At 41.0% G+C, this 25184-nt stretch overlaps 1 protein-coding gene across 1 annotated transcript in view; it reads right to left on the bottom strand.

The window, feature by feature from the left end:
* The window catches only part of WDR7 (WD repeat domain 7), a 312876-nt gene that overhangs the window by 140146 nt on the left and 147546 nt on the right, over positions 1-25184 (bottom strand). Inside the window, 1 exon segment of the mRNA XM_025198163.1 lies at positions 13984-14205. Within this exon segment, the coding sequence (XP_025053948.1) occupies positions 13984-14205 (222 nt within the window).

Genomic DNA, 25184 nt, shown 5'->3' with positions numbered 1-25184 from the left:
ACTAATACTGACCCTTTGATGGCTGCCGTCCCGTCACTACCAGTCTTGACAGAAAGCATCCGGTGTTATAAGCCTGCATGGATAGGATCCATTAATATCAAAGATATGTTGCGACAGTACGTGTTTGTAGCCGTAGAAGTTATCAAGAGGATAATGTTTGTCTGCGCCTCGGCGAGAGCTAGAGCCCAGGCTACTTGTGCAGCACTGGAAACTGCTAGCTGTGTATCCACCACCCATAGACCTGCAGAGTGATAATGGCAATCACTTCCGCAATCATCTTGTGTATGACTGGACCGCAAAACATGGCATGTTACGGACATATCACATCCCATACCATCCGCTGCCTAACGGATTGGTAGAGCGAGCCAATGGCATCCTCAAATGCAATTTGCAGTTAGCCGCTGGCCAAGCTCTTAAAGACTGGGACTTGCACCTGGATTGAGCTATCAGTTGGGCCAATAACCGACCCCGTCTGGGAGGTAGCCCTATGCAACAGGCCTTTGGATTGGGTGGTCCCCATGAGCCGGCAGTGGAGCGACCTAGGGATGGTGACCCGGGAAAGCTCCAGGCAGGAGATCAGATGGTAGTGAAGCATCCCCAGGGAGATAAATGGGAGGGGACACTATTGGCAAAAAATATGCATAATACATGGTGAGTATTTAAGTCAGATTTGTCTAACAGGAGCCAAGCTCCTTGTTGTCTTGTTCCAACAAATTGGATCTCTCCACAAATGCAGCCATAGCCATTCCTAATTCAGCCTGCCACTGAAGACGAGTCCTGCTCTGTCACCGGTCTGAATTGACTGGCACCATGAAGTGGTGGACTGTTATAACTGTACTCTTTTTATTAATGCCTTATTGTGTTTCCTGGGTAGGGCGTGGCTACTATCCTCCTTATTACCCAGATATTAATGAACCTGCTCCTGAAGACCTCAAGGACTGGCCTGACCCTGAAGAACATCCCCTGGAAACACGCTCAGATGACCCTCACGTGGTCCAGCCACAGTATCCATACTGGAAGAAACCTGCCACCCCAGACCAAGCGAAGTCCTGGTCTTTAAGTGGAAGAAACAGGATAGTTGACTGGCAAGGTGGTAACTGTCAGTGCACTTGTGGCACCAATTATTATCTTGGGTATATTCCCTACATGAAGACTGGAATGGCTAACTGTCGGAGGGGAGCTAATTGTTGTAGCTCTGTTCATTTAGGGGTTTGTTGTTACATACTTCCTGAGGGAAACCCCGTTGAGCTCAACACCCCTGATTCTGTGCCCCTGATTGTGCATTCTGCATCTGTTCAGCCTCTTGAGCCACTGCATTTATGGGAGAATCTACCCCCTCCCATTCCTATGGCTGACACCACTCTCCAGAGATGGTGCGAAGCCCACCAGGTGGGAGGGCATGCAGCAGGTTGAAACAAAGTTATTACACAGTTTGTGAATCATACCTATACAGAGGTGTGGTGGAATGGTATCCACTTTAATACAACTAGAAGGAGGCTGTATCCACAAGTCTCCACTACTTATGCCCATCCTTTTATACCAGTGGGGTTCCTAAAGCAAATTAGTGCTATGATTTTGCCAGGGCAGTGCTGTTTCATCAATCCGGTACAACTTCGCCTCCACGAGCAACAGTGGGAACTCTTTCGCTGTCTGGGAGGTGAAGCATGGTTACAGGCTTCCAAGGAGGGAAAGATAAAGTGATCTGTGAGAGAATGGAGCGTTCACTATTATCTCTGGCCATTTCCCCATGGGAGGCCCCGACACCGCCTGTGTATAACGCCACACCCTGGTGGAGATCACAGGTTAAAATCCGTCCCCATTATCTCACGTAGTGCATGTAGCTTTGGCATCTCAACTGTAGCTATCATAGTGCTTCAGCAAGCAGGGGGTGGAGTGTGACAGCTGAAAATTATGTCTGTGATAAAGGTGCTTGCTGAAGGCTCTATGAAGATTAGACCAAGTGTTTTTCTATCATTTGTTCAGATATTAAGCTATATGTTACTGCTAAGAGCCTAATTAAAGTCTAAGATGTAGTGAGGCCTTGTATAAAGTAAGGCCTAGGAAATTTAGCAAAGCTTTGAAGCAGTAAGGCCCTGTGACATAGTTAAAATTAACCTTATCAAAAGAATGCAAGGCTTGTATTGCTATTGGTTAGTCTAAAGACAGTTGAAGTAAAAAGAATCCAAATGGCTGTAAGTTATCAGCACAGCTCAGAAATTATAAATTGGCTGGCACATCCAGAAATCATTTAGAAGGAAGATGTAGCTCTGTGAAAGAAGTACTGATTGAAGATTAGCTGCTAGCCTGGATCAGTGGGACCATGGACCTCGAGAAGCCCAAGGACTGAATGCCAGGGCCCTTCCCAGTACTCCTCGGACAGCGTTGATCGGGGATACCTGACTTCGCTAAGCTTTGCGGAAGAGAAACTTGTTGTAACATCAGGCATCAGAGGGGACTGCCAATAAGTTGCCGACACGAATTATTATTGTCTGTCTGTTGTTTTGTTATCTGTGCATAGTCATGTTTTTGTTAAGTCAATAAACCTTTCTTACCTTTCTACCCCCGACCATACTCTCAATCCCGAACCCTCCGCTGACAGTTGGGACAGTGTTTGTGAAGTACTCACCTACAGTGAAGAGCACCATAGAAAAGCGTACAAGGAAATGAGAAATCAGATATAAGGCATGGTACTACTGACTCAACAAGAAAAAAAAAAGTGCTGAATTGATCATAAGGCAGGCATCATCCATTCCATATCTAAATGAGGTCCAGGGACAGTAGGAAAGATAGTATGCAATCATGTAAACAAATATTGAATCATAATGTGTAAACACAAAGGGACTATTTGTGATCCCTTTTTGGGACCCTATTTTGAATTAGGGAAGAAACCCTGGGTGTCCCAACTAACCCACATGCCCAGGGTCCCTTTGGTAGCAGGTCCCCTGGGGTGGCATGTGTGCAAGCAGAATTTATTCCAGCTGCATTCTGAGACAGTGTCCAGTTATTCATCCAACCCTCAAAACCTAGGTTTGTGTTGGCAACATGAATTCTGCTATTTTCTCACTTTTGAATGTCCTCTTTGCAATCTTCACTTTCTTCTGCCATAGGTTCTGTGTATGTAATTTTCTGGATTTCTTAAGCAGCAAACTGAAAAAGCATCTCAGTGAAGTAGGAGTAAACAAAGGCCCACGTGGATCACTACCAGGGTGGGAACACCTGAACAATAAATTATTGCAGTAAGTAAGACTGCTGTACTCTATGTGGGAAAAAACTAAAGGATAGGGCACTTGGCCAGTGAGTTTCACAGATGTTTGCTGACAGCTCAGAAATGATAGTACTTTGAGATCTTAGGTTCCATTCCAGGTAATGAAGAAAACCATGCTCGAGCGGTTGCTTTTTTGCCTATTATGCTACCTGTCCCCCAAGCTTGACCTTTTCACCTCTTTCCTTTTGAACTGTCACAAATACTCACCCAGTTCTTTTCTCCTTAATTAGCCAGTACTGTACCAGATTCTTCTCTTCCGACTGATCCCAGTCTCAATTTCCTTGCTCTCTGGACTTCCAATCCCAGGCTCTTTACAGGACCTTCCCATTCCCTCCATCCCTCAACTCCTTGATTTCCTTCTGTTCCCCAAACTGCTTCCAGTCATTCTCTCCCTACTGACCTCCCCATTTCCACTTCTTTCCCCATCCCAGTCTCCTGCCACAGCAACAGGGAGCAGGAGAGCACAGGAGGGACAGGTTATTAGTTCCAGTGCTCAGCCTGTTGCACCTTGCCAGATAAAGCCAGGTTTCACTCTGTGGTTCTGGGTTGGATGTGGCACATCCATTTGCAATCCTCTGACATGAGGATCAGTGAGGGATAGAACATGACAAGTCACTCCATGGGGATGACAGATGTACAGTCTGTTCAGCACTAAGAGCTGCAAGAACCTTGAGCATAGACAATTAGGTTGGCATCTTTGCATATTTTAACCATTAAACTCAAGTAAATTTCTACTGCAATTCTTCAAAAGGCTTAAATAACTCTGTCAAATTTGAACAGGTTTTCATTACAACCACAAAAGGTACAACTCTGAGACAAAGGACACTGCGCTGATTCAGGTTTTTGCTTCAAAGCCTCTTCAAAAACAAAAAACTATGATGGATGCTATCTGAAAAGTAAGATCCTAACTCTGGGATGGCCTATAATGTTGGACCTAGAATTAACAAAGGTTGGAATTATGGCCATTTTGTATCGTATAACAGAGAAACCCTAAAATTACCCTTTGAAAGATACTAGGATAGATATAATCACAAAAATGCACAAAAACATAATCCCTTTAGGCATGTTGTTTCACATGACATTGACTGAGTTATACTGCAAAATGCTTATCATTAATAACTATATTGATGGCAGATGCTTTGAAAAATATACTGCATTAACAATGGAACAAAGTATTTTCATATTCAGGACAGAACAGTCATTCAGATTTATCAGCCCATTAACTTCAAAAACATAACATTAGCTGCAGTTTAGGTGTGATGTGGTGCATCTATAATGAGAAATTCTTTGGGTGGCATTTATAATTAAATATCTCATGAACCATTTGTAAGGTCAACAGAGATTAATGCGAGATGTCAGGCAAGGTCACCATGTGAATTTCTAAACAATGCCTCTCTCACAGTAGCAACATCACAATTAATGTGTATTTTAAAAAATACTGTAAATCATGATGTATGCATTTCATACCATTGTCAAATGCTACAACATAATGCCATAGGTGCTAAAATTATTTTTGAATGGGTTATTTTGAATTAATTTAAGAGGAAAACAATGTGCATTTTGGCTATAACTTTTCACATTCCCTTACTGTTGAGATACACACACACACACACACACACACACACACACACACACACACACACTTCTCTAAAAGTCATAGAATCATAGAAAATGAGGGGTAGAAGGGACCTCAGGAGGTCATGTCCTGTATTCCGGGGGTGCATCAGTGTCCACCCTAGTCCCAAATATATCATTCGTGTGACATAAAATGCAGACTATGGAGATTAATCTGGTATTAAAAGGAGAAAAATGACAAGAAATGCAGTTCCAACAGATGTTGCCACATAAAAGGTTGGTGGAACAACCTAGCTATTCAGCCAAGCAAACTTTTCCATGAATCCCACAACAGCTATCATGTAAGGCAGGGGTATCAAACTCATTCAGATTAGTCCATTGGGCTGGACCGGGCCCACAGACTAACCCTGTATGCTTGCAGTCAGCATGCAGGGCCTGTCCAGTATGGGTGCCACATGTGGTGTGAGCCCTGAACCAGCCTTGCATGTCACATGTAGCACATACTGGCCCCAGCCCTACATGTGGCTCCTATCTGGGTTGGTCACTGCATGTGATGCCGACACTGGACCAGCCCTGCATGTCGAATGTGGTGGCTGGAGCTGGTTTGTGGGCATCCTCTGGACTGGCCCCACATGTGCATCCCAGACCACCCCATATGCATGCCCAAGGCTGGCTCTGACCACCCCGTATGCATGCCCCAGGTGTGCTACAAATGTGCAAGACCTGCTCTGCTTGCAGCACATGGTGGTGGGGCCAGTGTGCTGCACGTGGCATGCAGAGCCAACCTGAAACCCACAGGAGCACTGTGGGCCTGAAAATATGGCTCCAGCCTGCAAGCCATATCTTTGACATGGGTGACATAGGGGAAAGAAATGCTTGTTGTCTGGGTGGCTGAAGCTGGTATGCCTTCTTCCGGCTGACTGACAGTTACACAGTCACCAAATGATGTTGCTGCTTATGTGTATTTGGTCTAGATCAGAGGCTAGAGAGGTCCAGAAATGCATAAATGGGAAGAGAAATGAATAACACCTGTTACTTTGTAATGTTTGGGTCCTGAAATTTGTTTCCAGAAGAAATTTGCTTATTTTGAGCATCAGCTTCCCTAACTGTTAACCTGAGTTAGAAAGTAGCAATCATTTTAAAGGGTGTTGAAATGTTTTTAATGTAATTTAATGTAATGTCATGTAAAACAACATATACTTGTTTCAGACATGCATTTGCCTACCACATATAATGTGAAGGTAAAAGAAAGGGTGCTTCTGAAAAGCTGTAGTCTGAACTCTGCTTATTTACAGCAGTACTTAGTGAACACAAGAGCACCTCCTTCTGGAATTAAACATTAGGAACTGGAAGCAGAACAGAAAGGAAAGCTGGGATTCAGGCAGTATGCAAAGGAAACTCACATCTTAAAAATTGCAATTACTGGTGAATAACCCTACTTGATTACAGAAATGGTTTTGCACCACACTGCCCCTTCCCCAAGGGTATTAACTCCCATGCCCCAATATCCCTGACAGTACCCTGCACCATGCTGCCCCTCCCAGCCTTAGTCACACTACCTCTACTCCCTCTGTCTCAGCACAGACCTCTCAAGAAAGACCACTGCGCTTACCTGCCATCCAGCACTGCTAAAGGCAGAAGGGAGGCAGTACCAGGAGCAGCATCAAAATCGCAAAGCTCCAAGAAGAGCTACCTGCTGAGCACTGAGCTCCAGCTCAGATACCAGGTAACACTTCTGTGCTTTAACAATGTGACTAAGATTGTTTTCCGACCTTGGATCTTCTAAACTCTGTGCTTTTACAGAGATGATTTTGCAGAACTGTTTTTACTGATTTACCGATGGTGCGATTTTTTTTTTTTTTTTTTTACAGAATTTACACACACGCATTTTCAGTCTGGTTATTTACGGAGTGTCAGTAAATTTATGGACAGTTGACAAGCCTGATATTGAGGCTGTGCTAAAATAGCTGGAGGGCCTTCGGCAGCAGCAGCAGCAACAGGTCTTCCAGTAGCTCCAGATTTAATAGCAGCAGTTGCAACAGAGATTGTGAGGGGAGCAGCAGCACTTTATACTTCAGCTACTGAACCAGGAGAAGCCTCGTGCATGGGTGAGTGCAGGAGTTAGTCTGCATAGTTACTGTCCTAACTCAGAGGGGCATGAAACTCTCACAAAATGGGACCTGATGATAAGGCCAAGGCTTTTCTAGAATCTTTCGACCAGATAGCTGAGACAGCTAGCCCAATACCTTACTAGGGAAGCTCAGGCAGCTTGCTGGGCTCTGGGAGCTGAGGGCATATAAAACTATGACACCCTCAAGGCTGCTACTTTAAAACTACATGAGACTCATGGGAGAAACATACTGATGCTGGTTCCGGCAAGAGCCATTTAAATCATATCCCTGGCCTGAGCAGCTGCAGTGCACCTGGTGGCTAAAACTGCAGTTGCAGTTAGCCAAAGTTGTGGAGTTGGTAACTTTGGCACAGTTTCAGCAGAAATTACCAGGGAGGCCTGGGCATGTATTTGCTGATCTTAAGCAGGCAGTCTACCTTGTGGAGGACATTCTGGAAGTTGAATCAGAGTGTGAGAAATACCTGGCCTGGCCAAAAGGGATGGGCCAAATGAGACATAAATTTAAAACAAGAAGGACCTACCATAATTCATGGGCTGTTAGGTGTAGACCATGCACCAAATCTGGGACTTTTGCTTTAATCCTTTAAGTGTCAATAGTGGGCTCAAACTTGGACCACTGAGTTAGGAAGTGAAGAGGTTCCTCTTCCCTACTTACTTCCAGGGAATAGTACCAGGCCAAGAGAAAGGGGAACCCTTGATCTGTTTTTCATGTGGACAGCCCAGCCACTGCTGCTGGGATTGCCCATTTATGGACAGTAGTTATGTAAAATCTGGGATCTCAGAGGTCCAGACAGAGATCCCAGAGCAGAAAGTCTATACGATCCCATGAGAACAGGGGATATCTAGTAGGTGTGTGCAAAGTGGGCAGCATTTGATTTGGCTTTGGTCCAATTCGGGGGATTTGATTTGCTGATTTGGATCACTGTCCCAATTCGATTTGGCTGAAGCTGAATCTGAAGATTTGATTCCGATTCAGAGAATCAGCAATTTGGCTATAGACACAACTTTATGTTTTTCCTATGTACCTCGAGGCACCAGGCGCAGCTCGTGAATGCTAAGATGGCGGTGTGGATGGAGTGTCCCACGGGAGTGCAGGGGGGGGGTACCCCACATGCTCAGCGGCTCCCCCTCTCCCCCGCCTCTCCCCAGCTCAGTGATCGGCTACGGGGGGACCCCAGGTTCCCCCCCCAGATGCAGGAGACACCAGTTGCCGAGCCAGGGCGTGGGGGTCCCCCACGTGCTCTGCAGTGGACCCAGAAGTGGACTGGAAGTACTTCTGGTACATTTCTGGGTCCACCGCCAAGCACGCAGGGGGCCACCCCCTTCCCCATGATCCCATGGGACTCTCCATCTACCCCACCATCTCAGCATTTACAAGCTGCGCCTGGCATATAAAAACATATAAAGCCGTGTCTATGGCCAAATCGTCAAATCTCTCTGAATTGATTCAGAGGTTTCCGATTTGATTCAGAGAGATTAAAGGGTCTCCTGATTCGATTCAGAGATTCGGCCACCGATTTGGGCCGAATCTCCTCCAAATCAAATCAGCAACCGAAGCCTCACACAGCTCTAATATCCAGGCTCTGAGCCTCAGATTCAGGCTCTGGGAAGACCTTTGTTCGTAAGTGGTTCGTGGACTCCACCCAGCTATCAATCATAGAGCATATCTCTGTAACCAGCATGTCTGGAGACACTCAGTTCAAACTAACCGTGAAAGTGCAACTGTCGACTGGGGACCAGGTGGCCAAGCTGATTCTGAAAGCGGCCAGCCATCTTTCCCATCTGATAGTGGTGGAATGGGACTGAGGCCAACTGACTAAATTGTTGTGCCTGACAACAAAAACCAGGAAGGATCCAGATATGAAAGATCACTCCAAGGACTGAAACATGGTATCAACAAGAGGGTAAAATTCCTTCCTAGCCGCAGGGGAAAACCAAACACCCTCCATGCAACCTGGAGACACTCAGCACATCCTACCCTATTACTGGACATCCAGGACTCTCATTTCTGTATCTCCTACACAGAATTATGAAAAAAGATTAAAAGAACTGGGATAACTAAGCCAGTTGTGGACATCTGCTCAACTGTCTAGCTGCTGAGCATGGTCCTTACCAATATCCACCTGCTTTAGGCAGCAGAGCTCTTCTCATTATCTCCTAGCAATCCACTTGTTACTCTTTACAGACCAGTCCAGGCATAGATGCTCCTAGATCAGGGCTATTCAATTGGTGGCCCACGGGCTGCAAGAAGGCCCCAAAGGGTTAGCATGTGGCCTGTGGGCTCCCAACATGGCTGCCGCTGCTTCTCCATGATTGGGCTTGCCACAGTAGTTGGGTTCCTCAGGCTCCCCTGCCCTCCTCTGGCTTCTACTTCCTTCCCCTGCACCAGGAGAAGGGGCAGTGCAGTGGGAAGGGGCTGGGATGCCTGTGCTGCATGCACTGTCTGTGAGAAAGGCAAGAGCCAGGCTGCCCACACTGAAGGTGGACATGTGGCTGGGGAAGAGAGGAGGGGGAAAGTGCTGTATATATGGTGGGGGAAGTAAGGCTTACTGTATTGCAAGGAAGGAGTGGGGAGGAAGCAGGGCTGCCTGCGCAGCAGCAGAGGGAGGTGGAACGAGGAGCCTGGTGAGATCACCCACATTGCAAGTGGCCCTGGGCTTGGAGCTCCTGGAACTGCCGACTGTGGCTCCTGGCTGCCCAGAAGTTGGACAGCCCTGTCCTAGGTCATCCCTAAGTAATGCTTATCCAACCTCTTAACAACCTTCAATGATGGATATTCCACAACTTCCCTAGGCAGTCTAGGCATTGCCTTGCTGTTCTAACACTGCAGATTTTCCCAATAGTCAGTTTAAACCTATTTCACTGCAATTTCAAGCCATTGGTCCACATCCTACTCTCTGAAGCTAGAGAGAAAAGGCATATTTCTTCATCTTTATGGGAGCCCTTCAGATATTTGAAGACTGCTATCATGTCCCCTCAAACTGTTTTTCCACGAGCTGAACATGCCTTTTTCCTTCAACCTCTCCTTGTATGACTTGTCTTTCCAATCATTTATCATTTTTATCACATGCCTCTGGACCATTTCTAAATTCTCTATGTCCTTTTTAAAATGCGGAGCCCAAAACTGCACACAATACTCTAGAGGAGCCCTAACTAGTGCTGAGTAAAGACACTATCACCTTCCTTGTGTCTTGCACCTACTGCTTATATTGATGCAGCCTAAAACTGCATTCACCTTTTGTGTGACTACATCACACAGGAGACTCATGTCAAGTCTGTGATCCAAAGGACTTCTGATTCTTCTCTGTAGTGCTGCCTTCTAGCCAGATGTCACTCATCTTAATGTTTATGGTTTTGATCATTCTTCCTGAGGTGCAGTACCTTGCAGTAGTCAGTACTGAACTTCATCCTGTTGGCTGTATAGCACAGCTTTCCAATCTGTCAAGATTCTTCTGAATAGCGCTCTTGTCCTCCAGCATATTCAAAAACCTTCCAAGTTTTGGGTCTGTAAATTTGCTCAAAAAGCTCATTCAAGCATCCAAATTGTTAATAAACGCATTGAACAGCACTGGGCCTAGGACAGACCCCTGTGGGACTCCACTCAAAACCTCCTGCCATTCTGACATGGATCCATTTATAATTACTCTTTGCTTGCAGCTATTGAGCCACTTGTCTATCCACCTTACAGTAGCATTACCTACCTCACATTTTCCCAATGTTTTTATGAGAAGGTCATGTGGGACGTTGTCAAAAGCCATACTAAAGTCTAGATACACCACATCTACTCCATTCCCTTCATCCTCCCAATCTTTAACCTGATGCATAAACTTGGATGATGCTTTACCTTGTGGAGGAGGGAGGAGTAAGAAATGAATGCAAAAAAAATGAGGATTCAGATGCACCATGGTATTAAGAATGACATCAGACCTTGCCCAGGATCAGCATTTTCATTTGTCATAGCACAGGGTGGCTGTCACAAATGCATGGACTGCTGTAACTAGGCCGTAACATATATTACGCAATTAACTGGTGAACTGCACAATACATTTAGACTGGCCAGATGTGCAAAGTAATTATCATATGATAAAAATGACAATCCAGCTACAAAAAGAGCCAATCAGTACAAAGTTAGTGCTTGAAAGTGTGAAACAACTTTATAGATGGTATCTATCCAGCTTTAATTTGATCAGGTAGCAGGGCCCTAGCATCCCATGTATGAGGACAGTTTCTTGGCTAGCTGAGCTCAATAAAAGCATTGCTTGTTTCAGTACAACCAAAAGCAGTGAGGGGGTCTATGAAGCTTTGTCCCACTTTGAATCCATGGTATGCTTAGGGTACTTGGTAGCTCAGAGTAAGGTTTTCACCTTTTCCTAATACCATCTCTCCTTTCCCTCCTGGACTGAGCTCGAGCCAGGCCACTACACTGCTTTTTCAATAATTTGCTTTTTTTTTTCCTACCCAAGTACTGGGGCATCTTGCAGAGGTTGCACTAGTGCAGAAGACAGCCATTACTATAAATTATTAATACATTTTTATATACAGTTGACAGTCATCTACAAATTTCTGGCATTGAATCTATTGTGGTATATTGTAATCTCTCATGTGTGGCCTATTATAGATGCTGAAGATCGGTGAAAATACTGAGCCTGTCTTCCTTCACTAGAGAGAGATGCATATCAGTGTCCTCAGGAATCTGTCCAGAAGGTGCTACTGAACCTGGTACAGTGTTGTTGAATGTGCTTCTATTAGGTCTTACAAGTGGTATCATCAAATGGTACTGGCAACTGTAGGGAAGATTATTAATTTAGGAACTTTTCACATATTCAAAGTCCCTGAGCATTTGAAGGGCTGACTCTGGTTTGAAGCTGGACTGAGAAGGAAGGCTTCTGTACACTGAAACTATACAGATGACATCAAGCTGGATAGAGTTGCAGACATTTTGGAGGACAGGATTAAGATTCAGAATCACCTTGATTAATTGGAAAAATGGTCCAAAATTAACTGAAAGAAATTAAATAAGGGCAAATGAAAAGTCCCGCACTCAGGATGGAACAATCACTTGCACAAATACAGATTGGGAAATGACTGGTTAGGTCATTTATAGTTATAGTGGACGATAAGATGAATACAAATTAACAGTATTCCCTTGCTGGAAGACAGGCCAATAGCATACTGAATTTTATTAACAGCAGTATCTCTTGCAAGCCAAGGGAAAGCGATTCTTCTGCTCTATTGAGACCTCACCTGCAGTACTGTGTCCAATTTCAGGAACCACAATTCAAGAAAGACATGGGCAAATTAAAAAGGGTCCAGCAGAGAGCAACATAAGTGATTAGTGGAAACATGAGTTACAGAGAAAGGTTGAATGAACTGGGATTATTAACCCCGGAGAAGAGAAGACCAGGGTGGAGAGCGGAGGTTAGAATTTAAACAACAGCCTTCAAATACCTGACTGGTGATTATAAAGAGGATGGAGAGAGAGTATTTTCTTTGGCTGCAAGGGACAGGACACTAAATGCAACAGGAGAAATTAAGTTGGATATTAGGAAGAACTTCAACTGTGAGGGAGGTCAAGCAATGGAACAGATTTCCTAGGGAGCTTATGGAAACTCCTTCCTTGAAAGTTTTTAAGAGTAGGTTAGAAAACACTTGACTGGAACATTTTAAACAGAAATGATCCTTTTTCTGAGCACAGGGTTGGACGTGATGACCTCCACAAATCTCCTAATGAAGTACATCCAGACCTCTCACTATATTTTCAATACCTTTAACAAGCTCTTTGGTTCCAACTCTTCCAGATATGACTGTGTGGCCTGCTGACCCTCAATTACAGCATCAATAAAGTATAGGGGAAGGGAGTATGTTATACTTGCCAGCCTTTGGATAGGGCCAGGAGGCCTTGCTCAAGAACAGTTGTGAAATACTGAAAATTAAACGTCAGTGGGCATGTCTACATGTGCCCCTACGGCGCCTTTTGGAAGTACTAAATGATGGTTAAGTAACAGCCCATACTACACCATGCCAGCAGTGCATGGTTATTTTAAGCTGCTACACTGCCATAGCAACATGCTACACCAAAGGAGCGCACTGCTATAGTAACAGCAGCAGCATCATGGTTTTTGCCCACGGACGTTATGTCACCATAGCACATTACTACGGCGACGTAGCATCATGTGTAGACTGCCCACTAAGTCAGAGAAGTAGGACTAGATTTCATGGTCTCCTAGCCATGCACCTCCAACCTAGCACTTTTTCTAAGAAGCCAAAAGTATTTTGCAGGAAAGAAAAACAAAGCAGAAACAAATGGATGCTTAAAAATCTAGATCATTTAGTCTAAAAGTAGAAATGCCTAATGCTTTCTCATTGAAAGTCTTTGTTTTAAGTACAGTAAAAGCTGTGTTATCTGGCATCCCCCAGGAATGGGGTATGCCGGTTAATCAAATATTCCAGTTAATCAAATGTGCACCGTCTGGTGCACTCCCCGGCATCAGTGTGCCAGGGGACAGGGAGGGGAGCCCCGTGCAGGCTGCTTTTTCCCCACACAGGCTGCTTTGCCCTGGGCCGTTGGCCAAAAAAGTGGCAAAGAAAAACTCAGCTCGTGGCAGCAAAATGGGAAGTCTCTCGGAAGCGGTACTTCCAGTTTTGCTTTTGCTGCATCGCATGGATGCTGGTTAAGAGAGTTTTCCAGGTAATAAAGTGCTGCTTAACACAGGTTTTACTGTACTTTTATTTGTTTTCAGTGAGAGGTGGGAGTCTAACTTCATAGGTACTTTTGAAAGTGCCACCATATATTCAAAAACTTAAATCTTATTCAGGTATATATTTCAGTATTCATTTTCTGGTTACCTCATCTTGATGTGTTAAGTAGCCCAAGGTTTAATACTTTTTTCCTTTTACTCTACTCTCCATACATGAAATTAGTAGCAAACAAAATGTATTGAAACAAAGAAACAAAAATTGTAAACAGGTAAAGTATGATAAATATTCAGAGCCCAGGGCTTAAAGTACTTACAGGTATGCCTTGCCAAGGAATAATTTGATCCACCACTGGTTAAACCAAACCCTTCAGGAATCTGACTGGAACTGCGCGGTCTGGTCAGTAACTTTGGAGGTTCTATTTCAGCTCCAAATTCTGCTCCAATTACTCCTAGCAAGACAATAGCAGTAGCTTGCTTCCGTCTCTCTTCATATGATGTAGATATCTTTTTAATTTGTGGGAGGCTAGACAGACAACCTACAACAAAAAGTAAGGAACATCAGGGATGACAGCTAAGGAAGTAAAGGCCACTCCAACTGAACTTTGTATATTTAGAAGGATTAAAAAACAGTTCTTTCCATCAACTGGAAGATCTACAGCTAGGAACATGAAGAGGAATTAAAAATGGTCATACATATACTGAAAATCAAACGAGAAGAAAAAAAAAAAAGACACAATCATCTAACTTCAGAGGATCACTCCACAAGAAGGTATAGAATCAGACAATTTTTAAGAGCTCGGTCCAGGCTGGAAGTCTAAGTAACTCTCCCTTAACTCTCCCTCTTGCTGCAGTTCGCTGTGCAACTTTCACAAACAAAGTAACCCCTCATGAGAAAAAACTGTTCCATTTTCAGAGTTCCTGCAAGTTTGGTCATTGGAAAGAAAAGAAATGTACATAGAATTATAGTTATTAAATCATCATTTTCAGAAAGTGAATTCTGAACTGGATTCTTGTTCAAACAAGTGTTTTAGGAAAAATAAGTTTTTATCTTCACAGAAATTGTATGCAAATTTTAAACAGACACTTTTAAAGCCATATATTTTTCATTGTAATGAATGAAAAACCCTTAAGTATTAGAATTTGTATAAGACAGCTATCCCAGTTCAGATCAGGATGTTGTTGTGAAACTGTGTCAAGCAAAGAAACAAAAAGTTTTAAAATGTAACTATGATGGGGGTAGGGGGAAAAGAACAGTTCCTGCCTTTCCAGTAAGGAGGATACTATTGGCATCTTCATGCTACTAGCATCTGCTAATTATTAGTTTTAACAAACAGTATCAGTACACAGAATTATACAAAACAAACACAAACTTGTGTCATGATGCAAATTACAGTATATTAACAAGTAATTTTTTTAAAAATCAAGAGAAAGCCTCATTGCAATATAGATCTGTTAATTTATTAATCTAACACATCCCAAATTACCTTTTCTGTTAATTCTAAGCACTGCAAATTACAAAGATTTGTGATTTATTGAGTAAAAAAAGAACAAATCTAAAAAAACAAAGGAGACTGCAACATAAATTGTACCGCAGCCATATATTTGATCATGACTCAGTTTTACTAATAATAATTCTTAGCCTTGGGCAGTTCCAGGATTTCCTAAAGGAGGGTGCAGCATACCACCTCTAAGACTATGGGGAGATATGGGAGAGATGCAGACCTGGAGCCCCTAGACTAATGAAGGACACTAGGGAGCAGGCCCTTTCACTGCTGCTGCTGCCCCTGGCTGACCCGGGCATGGGAGAGGGGAACCTCAGAGCTCGTCCTGCCCTGTTCTATCTGGCAGCTGTGGAGAGCAGTTGTATGGAAAGCCAGGTTCAGCTGGGGACGGTGGCAGCGGCATGCTGGTTCCTCCTCCCTGAGCCTGCTCTTTGTCCCCTTCCACATTCCTCACTGGCTAGAGGAGGAACATGTATACCACCACTTCTGTCCCCATCTGAGCCCAGCTCCCTATATAGCTACTCCCTGCAGCCCAAAGTTGGGGCAAGGTGAGAGCAACTCTGAGCTTCTCACCATGCCTGTGTCAGCTGGGGACAGCAACAGCAGTAGCGTGGACATGCAGAGGGAGCAGAGCAGGGAGAAGGTGTAAAATGAGGAAACCTGCCTGCTGCTGCTGTCCCCTGCTAAGCCTAGCACCCCATGCAGTCACTGCCCTCAGATGAGGCAGGATATGACCACCTCTGGGTTACCCTGTGTCCAAGTCAGCCATGGAGAGAATTGGCAGCAGCAAGGAGCTTGTGACTGCAATGACACATCCCTTTGCTCAGGGCGCACTAGAAAATGCACGGCCATACAGTTTGCAAACATAATGAAGTCTTAATCCTTCCTATAATAGCCTATTGTTAAATCTTTGTTAAAAAGTTGGAAGACACCCCTGGTATTTTGTGAGAAATATTGCTTTTGCAGAGTAACAAGGTATGAATTAGTTTCTAGTGAATTTCATATTATTGTGGTAATAGAAAAAGAAGTAGTACTTTAAAAAAAAGAAAACAAAACTAAACAATAAACCCCCCTTAAGTATTAGAATCTGTATAAAACAAGTATTGCAGTTCAGATCGGGAAATGGTTGTTGTGAAGCTATGTCAATCAGAGAAACAAAAAGTTTAAAAATGTAACTATGATGGGGGGGGAGGGAGAAGGAGAAGAGCTACTGCCATTCCAGTAAGGAGGATGAAAACAGAGTATAAACAAAACTATCTTTAACCCTTTTAATAGTTAATAACTCACTAGACTCTTGATCGCTCACTCCACATATGCATATACGCATGTATATGTGTATATTATATGCACGTGCGCGCACACATACAAATAGTGAGCATACTAAGATATAAACTATATACAATTACTGCTACACAACGCACAGGCAGTACCTGAGTTTTATTTGCTATAATGAATGTTCACTTTATATAGCATACTTGAAACAGGAAGCAAACCATGCTTCCCTCCCCCAATCCCAGCAAGAAGCATGCTCCATAACAATAGTTCAAAGGAAAGCTCTATTCTGCAGTTGCACTGATTGTTCTGTCAGCTGACCTCTGCAGAAGGGAATTGCTAACCGCTGCCGTGCTCCTTAGCTGACAAATGAATGATCGCAGCTCCATCTATTTTCACTATGGCTGCCTCTAGCCCAGGTGCTCAGACAGAGAGCCCGGTGTGACATCTTAGATCAAGATGAATTGGCACAAACTCCTGATCCAAGATTGTTTTATACCATTTAATTTAGTTTCTTCCCCTGCTTGGATGAGCACAGCTCTGGTTATGGATTTCTATTCTAATGTACTGAAGCAGGCACTGAAAGAAGCCAATGAAGCAGATGCTGGAGCAGGGGACTGCAGGGATACTGATCAATAGGCAAGGCATTGACCCCAGCCGCTCAGCCTCTGCAATGGCCACTGCTTAAAGAAAAGAAAGAAAGAAAGAAAAAACACATGTGCTGCTTCCAGTAGGAAATTAAACAACAGGGGCACTTGGTGAACTTCCCCCAGCTCCCGCCCCCCCCGCCTTGTTGTTCTTCCTTTGTTTGATTACAGCAATATCAAGTTAACCCTTTCTTGTAACATGGAAGATACGTTTTAAAATATCCTTAAAATCATGCACCTAATCCAATAAACCTGTCAAATTTCTTCCATAAACAACAAGTTACGTACTAACAAGTGCCTATTTCAAACACCAGCATTCTGAAGGTAAAATTAACTATCCCACGCCCAGTTGTCGTCATATTTTAAAAATGATGCTATGATGCTTCTATCCCATAATTCATATATAGATTACTAAGAAAATTCATTGCTTGACAATGGCATATATGACCTACGTATTAAGCATATAGGAGTTTAAATCTCAGCAATTCTCACAACTTGGTGTCATCATTCTCAAGAGCATCTAGATCTCAGGATTGTGGCTCTATTTTAACAAAGCAACAACTGCTGTGACCAAAGTGAGTGGAGAAAAAAAATATTGAGCATCTTATTATCTTCTCTACGTAACAGAGTTAACTGTTATTCAACCTGCTTATCACTGTAGTACAGCGTTTTTCTGTCCCTTCAAAAGGGAAGAGAGAAAGAAACCACTGAGTGAGCAATTGTTTTTGCCTTTACTTTCCTTGAATTATTAGTGGGAACATACAATTAATTGTAATGATTTCCTACAAATAAACTGACAGCCAAATGGGAGATTTTAAAATGAAATAATGTCTATAAAAGTAGTCCTTTCTACAGTTTCATTTGTCTCATGAAAATTTGGTATTTTCTCACAGCAACGTACCTCCATTTAATCATGCTAAAGGGTGACACAGAGATCCATTTTCTTGACAGGACGGTTGATCACCCTATCACAGTAAGAAAATTAATAACCTCAAATAGCCCTATGTGGAAAACAGAAGCTCCACTGGTGAAAAGAGAAAATGTTCTACATTTTAAGCTTTAAAAATAACAGACTTTGTGTTACGCACAAATGAAAGTGACATATTTCTTAATTATTTACCTAAATTTAACAAAACAAAACAAAACAAGAACACAATCGAATTCAAAGCATAAAATCTTTTGAAACCCAAAACAAGATTCTATGATTCTATAATTCTATATTCATTTAGAGGAAATATTTATATGAATACCTTAATATGAGTAAACATTTTCCTAAACTATTTAAATAAAAAACAGAAAAAATATTCCAGAAGTTTAAACTGTTTAAAAGGCTGAGAGATATTGATTACTTCATTTAAAAAGCAGTCAGAGAGTGCAACCACGAGGTCAAGATAAATTTAACAGTTTGAAGCACTTTACTAAATAACTCTAAAGATCATGTTAATTGGCTTTGCACAGTTCTTGGGTAAAATTAATTTTATCCTAGCTTACAATAAAAGGATTAAAAGACATATTAAGTTCTTCAGGTTTAACTGGAATAGGAATCAATGGATTTGAATTAAGGCTAAAGGCGGTTTTATGAGAGATGGACTACTACCAGATACTTTATATCTGCTATTAGGCATATATTGATGGTACTCTGTTATTGTATTGGGTATTAAAACCTTGGAGAAGTAGATGCCAGGCCAATTTATTACTGTAAGAGTACACCACAAAAACATATATTGCTAGCCTACTGGATGCTGATCACAGGGGGCTTGCTTCTTTTGGTGTGGATCTGCCATGTATGTTTTCCAGCTGTGCTCCATCAAGTGATATAATTACAGTAAGAAGCTATATAACAATTCTGTGGACCATACAATGCTATATGGTAGATATATGCGCGTGTGCGTACACGCGCACACCGCCCCCCCACTTGTTTTCTGACATACAGTATAGTTTGGTTCCCCCCAAAATCAGACCCTCAAAATTGGTGTGTTTGTTTTAAGTGGCGAACCTGTTTTTTTCACTTGAAAAGGAGCACTCCTGGATATGCTGTGAAAGCTATACAAATGCCAAGATGGCTCCTGCTTGTCTGCTCAGTGAACTGACGGGGAGGAGTCCTGTGTTAACCCTCTAACAGTCCTGGCTATTAGTTGGGCACTAAGCAGAAGTAGCTTGTGCCCTAAGCAGAAAGTGAGCTCACCAAAATCTTGATGAGGCTTGTGATGTGAAAACAAATGTTTATTTACAGGCACTTGTACAAGGAACTACTTGCACTAAAGAAGTGAGGGTCTTGTTACTGGCCTTAGCAAAGGTCTGGGGCCAAACCATGCATCACAGAGTAAGTCCTCGTGGTAACTGTGTGTCCAGGAAGGGTAGCATCACAGAATACAGTCTAATACAGTTTGGCACATTTACTAGACACTAATGTCTCACAGTTGGCCATGACTGGAACAAATCCTTTTTTCCCTGCATTTTGCCTTCGCAAAACAAAGTGCACGTTTTATTTGAGTGTGTGCTTCTGTATGCAAGAAAATGTGGTATAATACTACACATTTGAATATAATAGATGTATAGATGTTTATACATCTATATGTTCAGCATCTGTAAATCCTCACTGGAGAACAGAAACAAATATCTTGCTTTCCATCGTATACCTTGCAATTTCAGATTTCAACTCTGAGTATATTATAGTGTGATGTATAATTGTGGCTTAGAATGATGAAATGTCCAAGGTCACAGAAGTAGTAAGTGGCACAGCTAGAAATGGATCCCATATATCCTGTATCTCAACCTAGTACCATAACAATAAATAAATACAGTGAATAAGTAAATAAATAAATAAAACCCCTCTTTTCTGCTGCTGTTCATGTAGCATAATTAAATATCTGAGCAGCACCAACTATCACAATACCTGAGAACAGAACCGGTTCATTTAGATTTGGTTCAAAACAAGATCCTGTCCACACAGGAAAAAAAAACAAACAAACAAACAAAAAAAAACTTACAGGCAGAATATTCTCAGGAAATGGCTTGAGATTATTTCACAAACAACTAGAAGACAAAAATTTCTTCTTTGCTATGACCCGATTACTTTGTCTCTTTCAGTCTCTCCTCTCAAAGGAAAGCATATGAAGGCACAACATAGTATTGGCATGTTTTACAAAAGAAGCAACAACTACTGAAAGAGTTTATGAATCTGAAATCTTGGAGACTGAGAGCCTTATAAACTGAACGTGTAATAACTATTCTGAAGAAACAGGACCGGTTTACATTCACGTGGGATGAAAATATAGTCGATAGCTGCTAAACAACTGCAAAAAATATGAATTTTCAAGCCCAGATAAGAAACATTTACATAAGTGTTTAACCCGAGTAATTTAAATACTCCTTCCCCCTGCAAAAACAGAAGTATTTTCTCCCAAACACAAATTAACCAAACACATTTCTAGTAAGCTTTCTAAAGTGAATCACTTCAGACAGCCTTCAGTTTTCTATTTATATTGTAAATAAAGTTATGGGCTAATTAACATCCTGTACTTTCAATTGGTCAGAACTCATAATACAAAGCCAAATGTCATCTTGAAACTCTTCCTAGGCAATGAATTCCTACACTATACAAACCAGAAGAAGTAATGTTACCTACAATAGCTTAATGCTTCTCAAAGTTTATGAAGGAATAAAAGTTTCAAGTAAACCAGTTCTGGAAAAATAGTATAAAGGAACAGTTAGAAAAGGAACAATACCAGCTGTAATTGAGAAGAAAGGTATTATGCATTGCATCTAAAAGCTTATCTAACTTTACCCCAACCATGTGGTTGGTTCAATAAAAGATACTGTGCCCACAGAAAATTCTTGTTGCTCACATAATTCCTGAATCATCACGGCTAAATCACTCCCACACTACCACTGTAATTTACTTCACTTAGCCTTATGGGACTTGTGATTTTTTTCTTTCAGTGATGAACCATTCATGAATAAAGTAGCCCACGTAACTATTTATGCATAAGTATTTAAAAGTTCATCAATCCACTTATTTTTCTATACATTAAAATAATGATGAACTGTTGTAGCTAACATTATTTAAGGCTGGCTCTGAATATTCCATGCGTTTCTCAATTTAGTTGTATTCAAACCAACTGAAACTTTAAAAGAATAATCTTAATCACCACAGAGGGAAGGAGGTATTTTCTCAGTATCTGCAAGTCATAAGCTATATAGATCACTTATACATGGGTACCTGAATAAACACATTGCTTGATAATCTATAATACTGGATGTGATTTACTCCTAAAAATAAGTTATGGGTTCCCTCTAATAATGGAGATAAAATACTACTTTGAAATCCTTGTAGTTCATATTACACTTGTCCATTGATTGTGGCGTTACAGTCTCAATGGAGTTACACCAGGGTAAATTTGGCCAAATAACATCAATGCTTACAGCCTCCATTTCACTGAATCTTTTCTGCCGTGTACCAGGTACTGGATAGAATAGAATCCTAACAGCATGTAGCAAAGTGAATTTTAAGCATGGAGATAGCCTATTCTTTTTTGACTATGTTCATTTACAAAACACAGCAACATTAACATTATATTCTGACACAGAAGAACTGTTACGATTGGAGAAATAAGGTCTAATGCATATTAATTATAATTCTGTCTCTATGGACACTTGAGAACACCTGGCACAGTATAAGCCAATGTAAACCTACTCAGTGACTTTCCAGTAAATTTACCTCCTGGGATAAATTCTTAAATGTCTTCATACCATTTAAATTCTGCTTGCAGTAGTATTCTTGAGAAACAGCATACTGTTTTTAGAGAAAAAGGAGATGTACATCCTTAATGTTAAAGGACAAAAACCTCTGAGTCAAATACTGAATAATGTTCTTTTGCATTTCTTCCATTCACCCTGTAAAGATGTCACCCCAGTAAAGGTAGCAAGGTCAGTGAAACCAACAGCATGCTGAGCTGCCAGGTGAGTACTGGATGTGAAACTTAAACCTGCCTTTATGCAGCTTATAACTTATGCACTTTTTTTTGTAAGTAGTAAAAAATAATCTAGGTACATAAATTAATAAATGTATACAAGCATAATAGTGGATCCATATGCACACATGTGCATGTATACATATGGCTCTACATGTGCTCTATTTCTTATATTTAACCTATATACATACGTACGTGTGTGCGCGCACACGCGCGCACACACACACACACACACACACACACACACACACACACACACACACACTGGATACCTGACAAATAGCAGGAGGAAAAAATGTCTTGAAGACATGAAAAAAAAAATCAACACACTGCAATGATGATCTTTTTAATTTTTTTTTGTTTTTTGGGGTTGTTTTTTTTTTTTTTTTTACTTTTAGATGATTCCCTGGACTTTAATGGACTGGCTAATTATTTACTTGGTGTAAGTGGACCTCTTTTATGCTCATGTAGACAGAAGCCTCAGTTGCAAGGGACTGTTGAAGGGGAGAGATAATATGGAATTGGCTATTCTGGAGAACCTAAGTGATTTTTAAAAGTCATTTTAAAACCATTTAAGACAGCTCTGTCTTTATGTGGAAGTCTGACAGCAACACAGTGGAAGAGAAAGAAAATTCTCAGTGGTTGTTGTCTTTGAAGCTTAACATTTACATGAAAGCATTGTTAAACATTTTCAGTGCTGCCCAATGTGCCCATAGTTACCTGAAACATATATTTAGTACAAATACATGTACTTGGTATGTCTTGATATCACATTTGTTTAAAATCTCATGATCCAGGGAACAAGTTAAACCTTTAAATGTGCAAATCACTATTTTTCTTGATCCTCACTGAAGGAGTCTCCTCCTCTGCTTCCAATTAACAGACTTCTTCATTCTTTCCTCCTCCTACTTTAGAAGACTGGATTGAACTGTCATTGGAGAAAAATCAATGCCAGTCCTCTTAAAGTTGGAGTCAATATGAAGTGCTTCCTCTTTAGAAAAACCTTAGCATGCTTAATATAGCACTCCCAAACCTGGCTGGCCGGGGGGAGTAAGTACTAGAGTCTGGGACTTAAACATGGGTCTTACACACTCTATGACTATATAAATGTCACATAACAGACCTAATATAGACTATTTAAGACTGAAATGGAATGAAGAAATAGGTATCCAGATGACAGAAAACTGGTGAAAATAACTTACTTTTTAATCTGCAATATTTGTGCACTTGTCTCCCTCCAAGCTTAAAATATTTAAATATACTGCCAGTAGATACATATTGGCAGTATACTACATTGCAGGCAATGCTTGGTCATATTTTGGTCATGCCCTATGATCAATGCTTTTTGGAAAGAAATTATAACTAGAATTAACAGGGTTTTGAACACAGTACTAAATACCTTTGACAAACATGTGTGCTCTTGGGTATGTACCAAAGGAATTCAAACTGAAACCTTGCTAGATTTCACTCTTACAATGGGCTTTATTAGTGACACAGGATTATATAACTACATTTGGAAAAGGATAACTTCTCTAAATATCAAAATCTGGTACAATGAGATGGTGCAGCTGGTGTTTATGGAGTCATGTTTAGCAGGCTCAACAGCTTCAGAAAGTTGGGTGCAATTTGGAAAGACTTCTCAGAATATTTTGGTAACTAAATTATTACTCCTTGTATACTTCTCTTTTCTTCTATCCCCCCTTTTCCCGTGTCCTTTTTTTCCTTTCACCGTAACTATTTTTAATGACTTATGTAAATAGTTTGGGTTGACATGTACAGTTGATGTATGTATGTAAGTATGTATACTATTTTTGATTTGTTTTGCATTTAAAAAAAAAAAATCAGTCAAAAAAAAAAATGGTTCTCATACAGTAATTTAATTCACCAACTACAAGGTGATGTGCTTAGCTATTAAACAGTCTTTATACTCTTTACAAATTGCCTACTGACCTGAACTATGAAGAGTGGAAAAGTAACTTATAATGTTGTCATTTAATATAGTGCATAACTCCTATGGAGCACTTTCAGGATTTTGAGGGCTTATATATAACTTCTCCAAAAAAAAAAAAAAAATAAATAATTAACACTTCAATGTTACAGATTAATTAAGTATTTTTGAATGATTCCATTTACATTTTATAATGATATTTACCATACAAAATATTAGAGGAGGACAAGCAGAACTAAAAGGAAGTCCAGCAAAAATTTTTAAGTGGGTGAGAGAAAAATCCATCATTGCATTTTTCACTAAATACCTGGACAGATTTATATGACTTCCACTGCTATGGTGTATGAATTATAGAAGAAAAATCTGTATGCCAGGGACCTTTAAAAGTACTCAGCATCATTTAAAATTTAAATTTAGACGAACATGTGTGAAATATTAGTTGTATTATCACATCAGTGTTATATTTGTTTTCCCCCAAGGGGAAGTGTTACAGCATGCTTCTTTGTTCCACATGATACTTTTTAAGTTGGGATAAGGGAGTATTATAATGATGAAAAAATATTTCATTTTAATTTCAACCATATAAACATTTTTTTAAAACCACAGTATTTAAAAGTGTAAACAAAAATAGCGAGATCCTTTTGGGCATGAAACATTCTCTAGTTAACAAATATAGTCATTTACATAAAATAAGACGCACGAGTTTGTAGCATTTACTACAGAACATTTTAAATAACATGTCTACCCTTCTTGAGGCTCTGAGAAGTGAGATATCAATACGGTCCTTATATAGCAGCTAGAACACAGACAGGAATATTAACATTTATTTTATGGCAAAATAGAATATTAACCTGAACCTCTAAACATATTCTTTTCTGAAAAAGATCACATGATCATTTACATTTATTAAGAGAGCCCCAAAAATGAACAGACGATACCTCAGTTAAAAACCTTTCATTTGAAGGACAGTCACTGTAACAGCATAGGACTAACTTTATCTACAAAACACGATAAAACCTGCTAGCATGAACTAGAACCCACCTGCAAATCCTTATGCTTCAACTGAACTCACATCATATTATCCATTATGGAAAACCTGATGTAGATAGTTAAGTCACAATTCATTTTGCAATAAATGTTGAAATAGTGAAGTAAAAATTTGGTAGTAAATCT

Source organism: Alligator sinensis, unplaced genomic scaffold (assembly GCF_000455745.1).
Source record: "Alligator sinensis unplaced genomic scaffold, ASM45574v1 scaffold701_1, whole genome shotgun sequence".
In the NCBI taxonomy this organism is placed as follows: Eukaryota; Metazoa; Chordata; order Crocodylia; family Alligatoridae; genus Alligator; species Alligator sinensis.
This window is presented reverse-complemented; position numbering and strand designations above follow the sequence as displayed.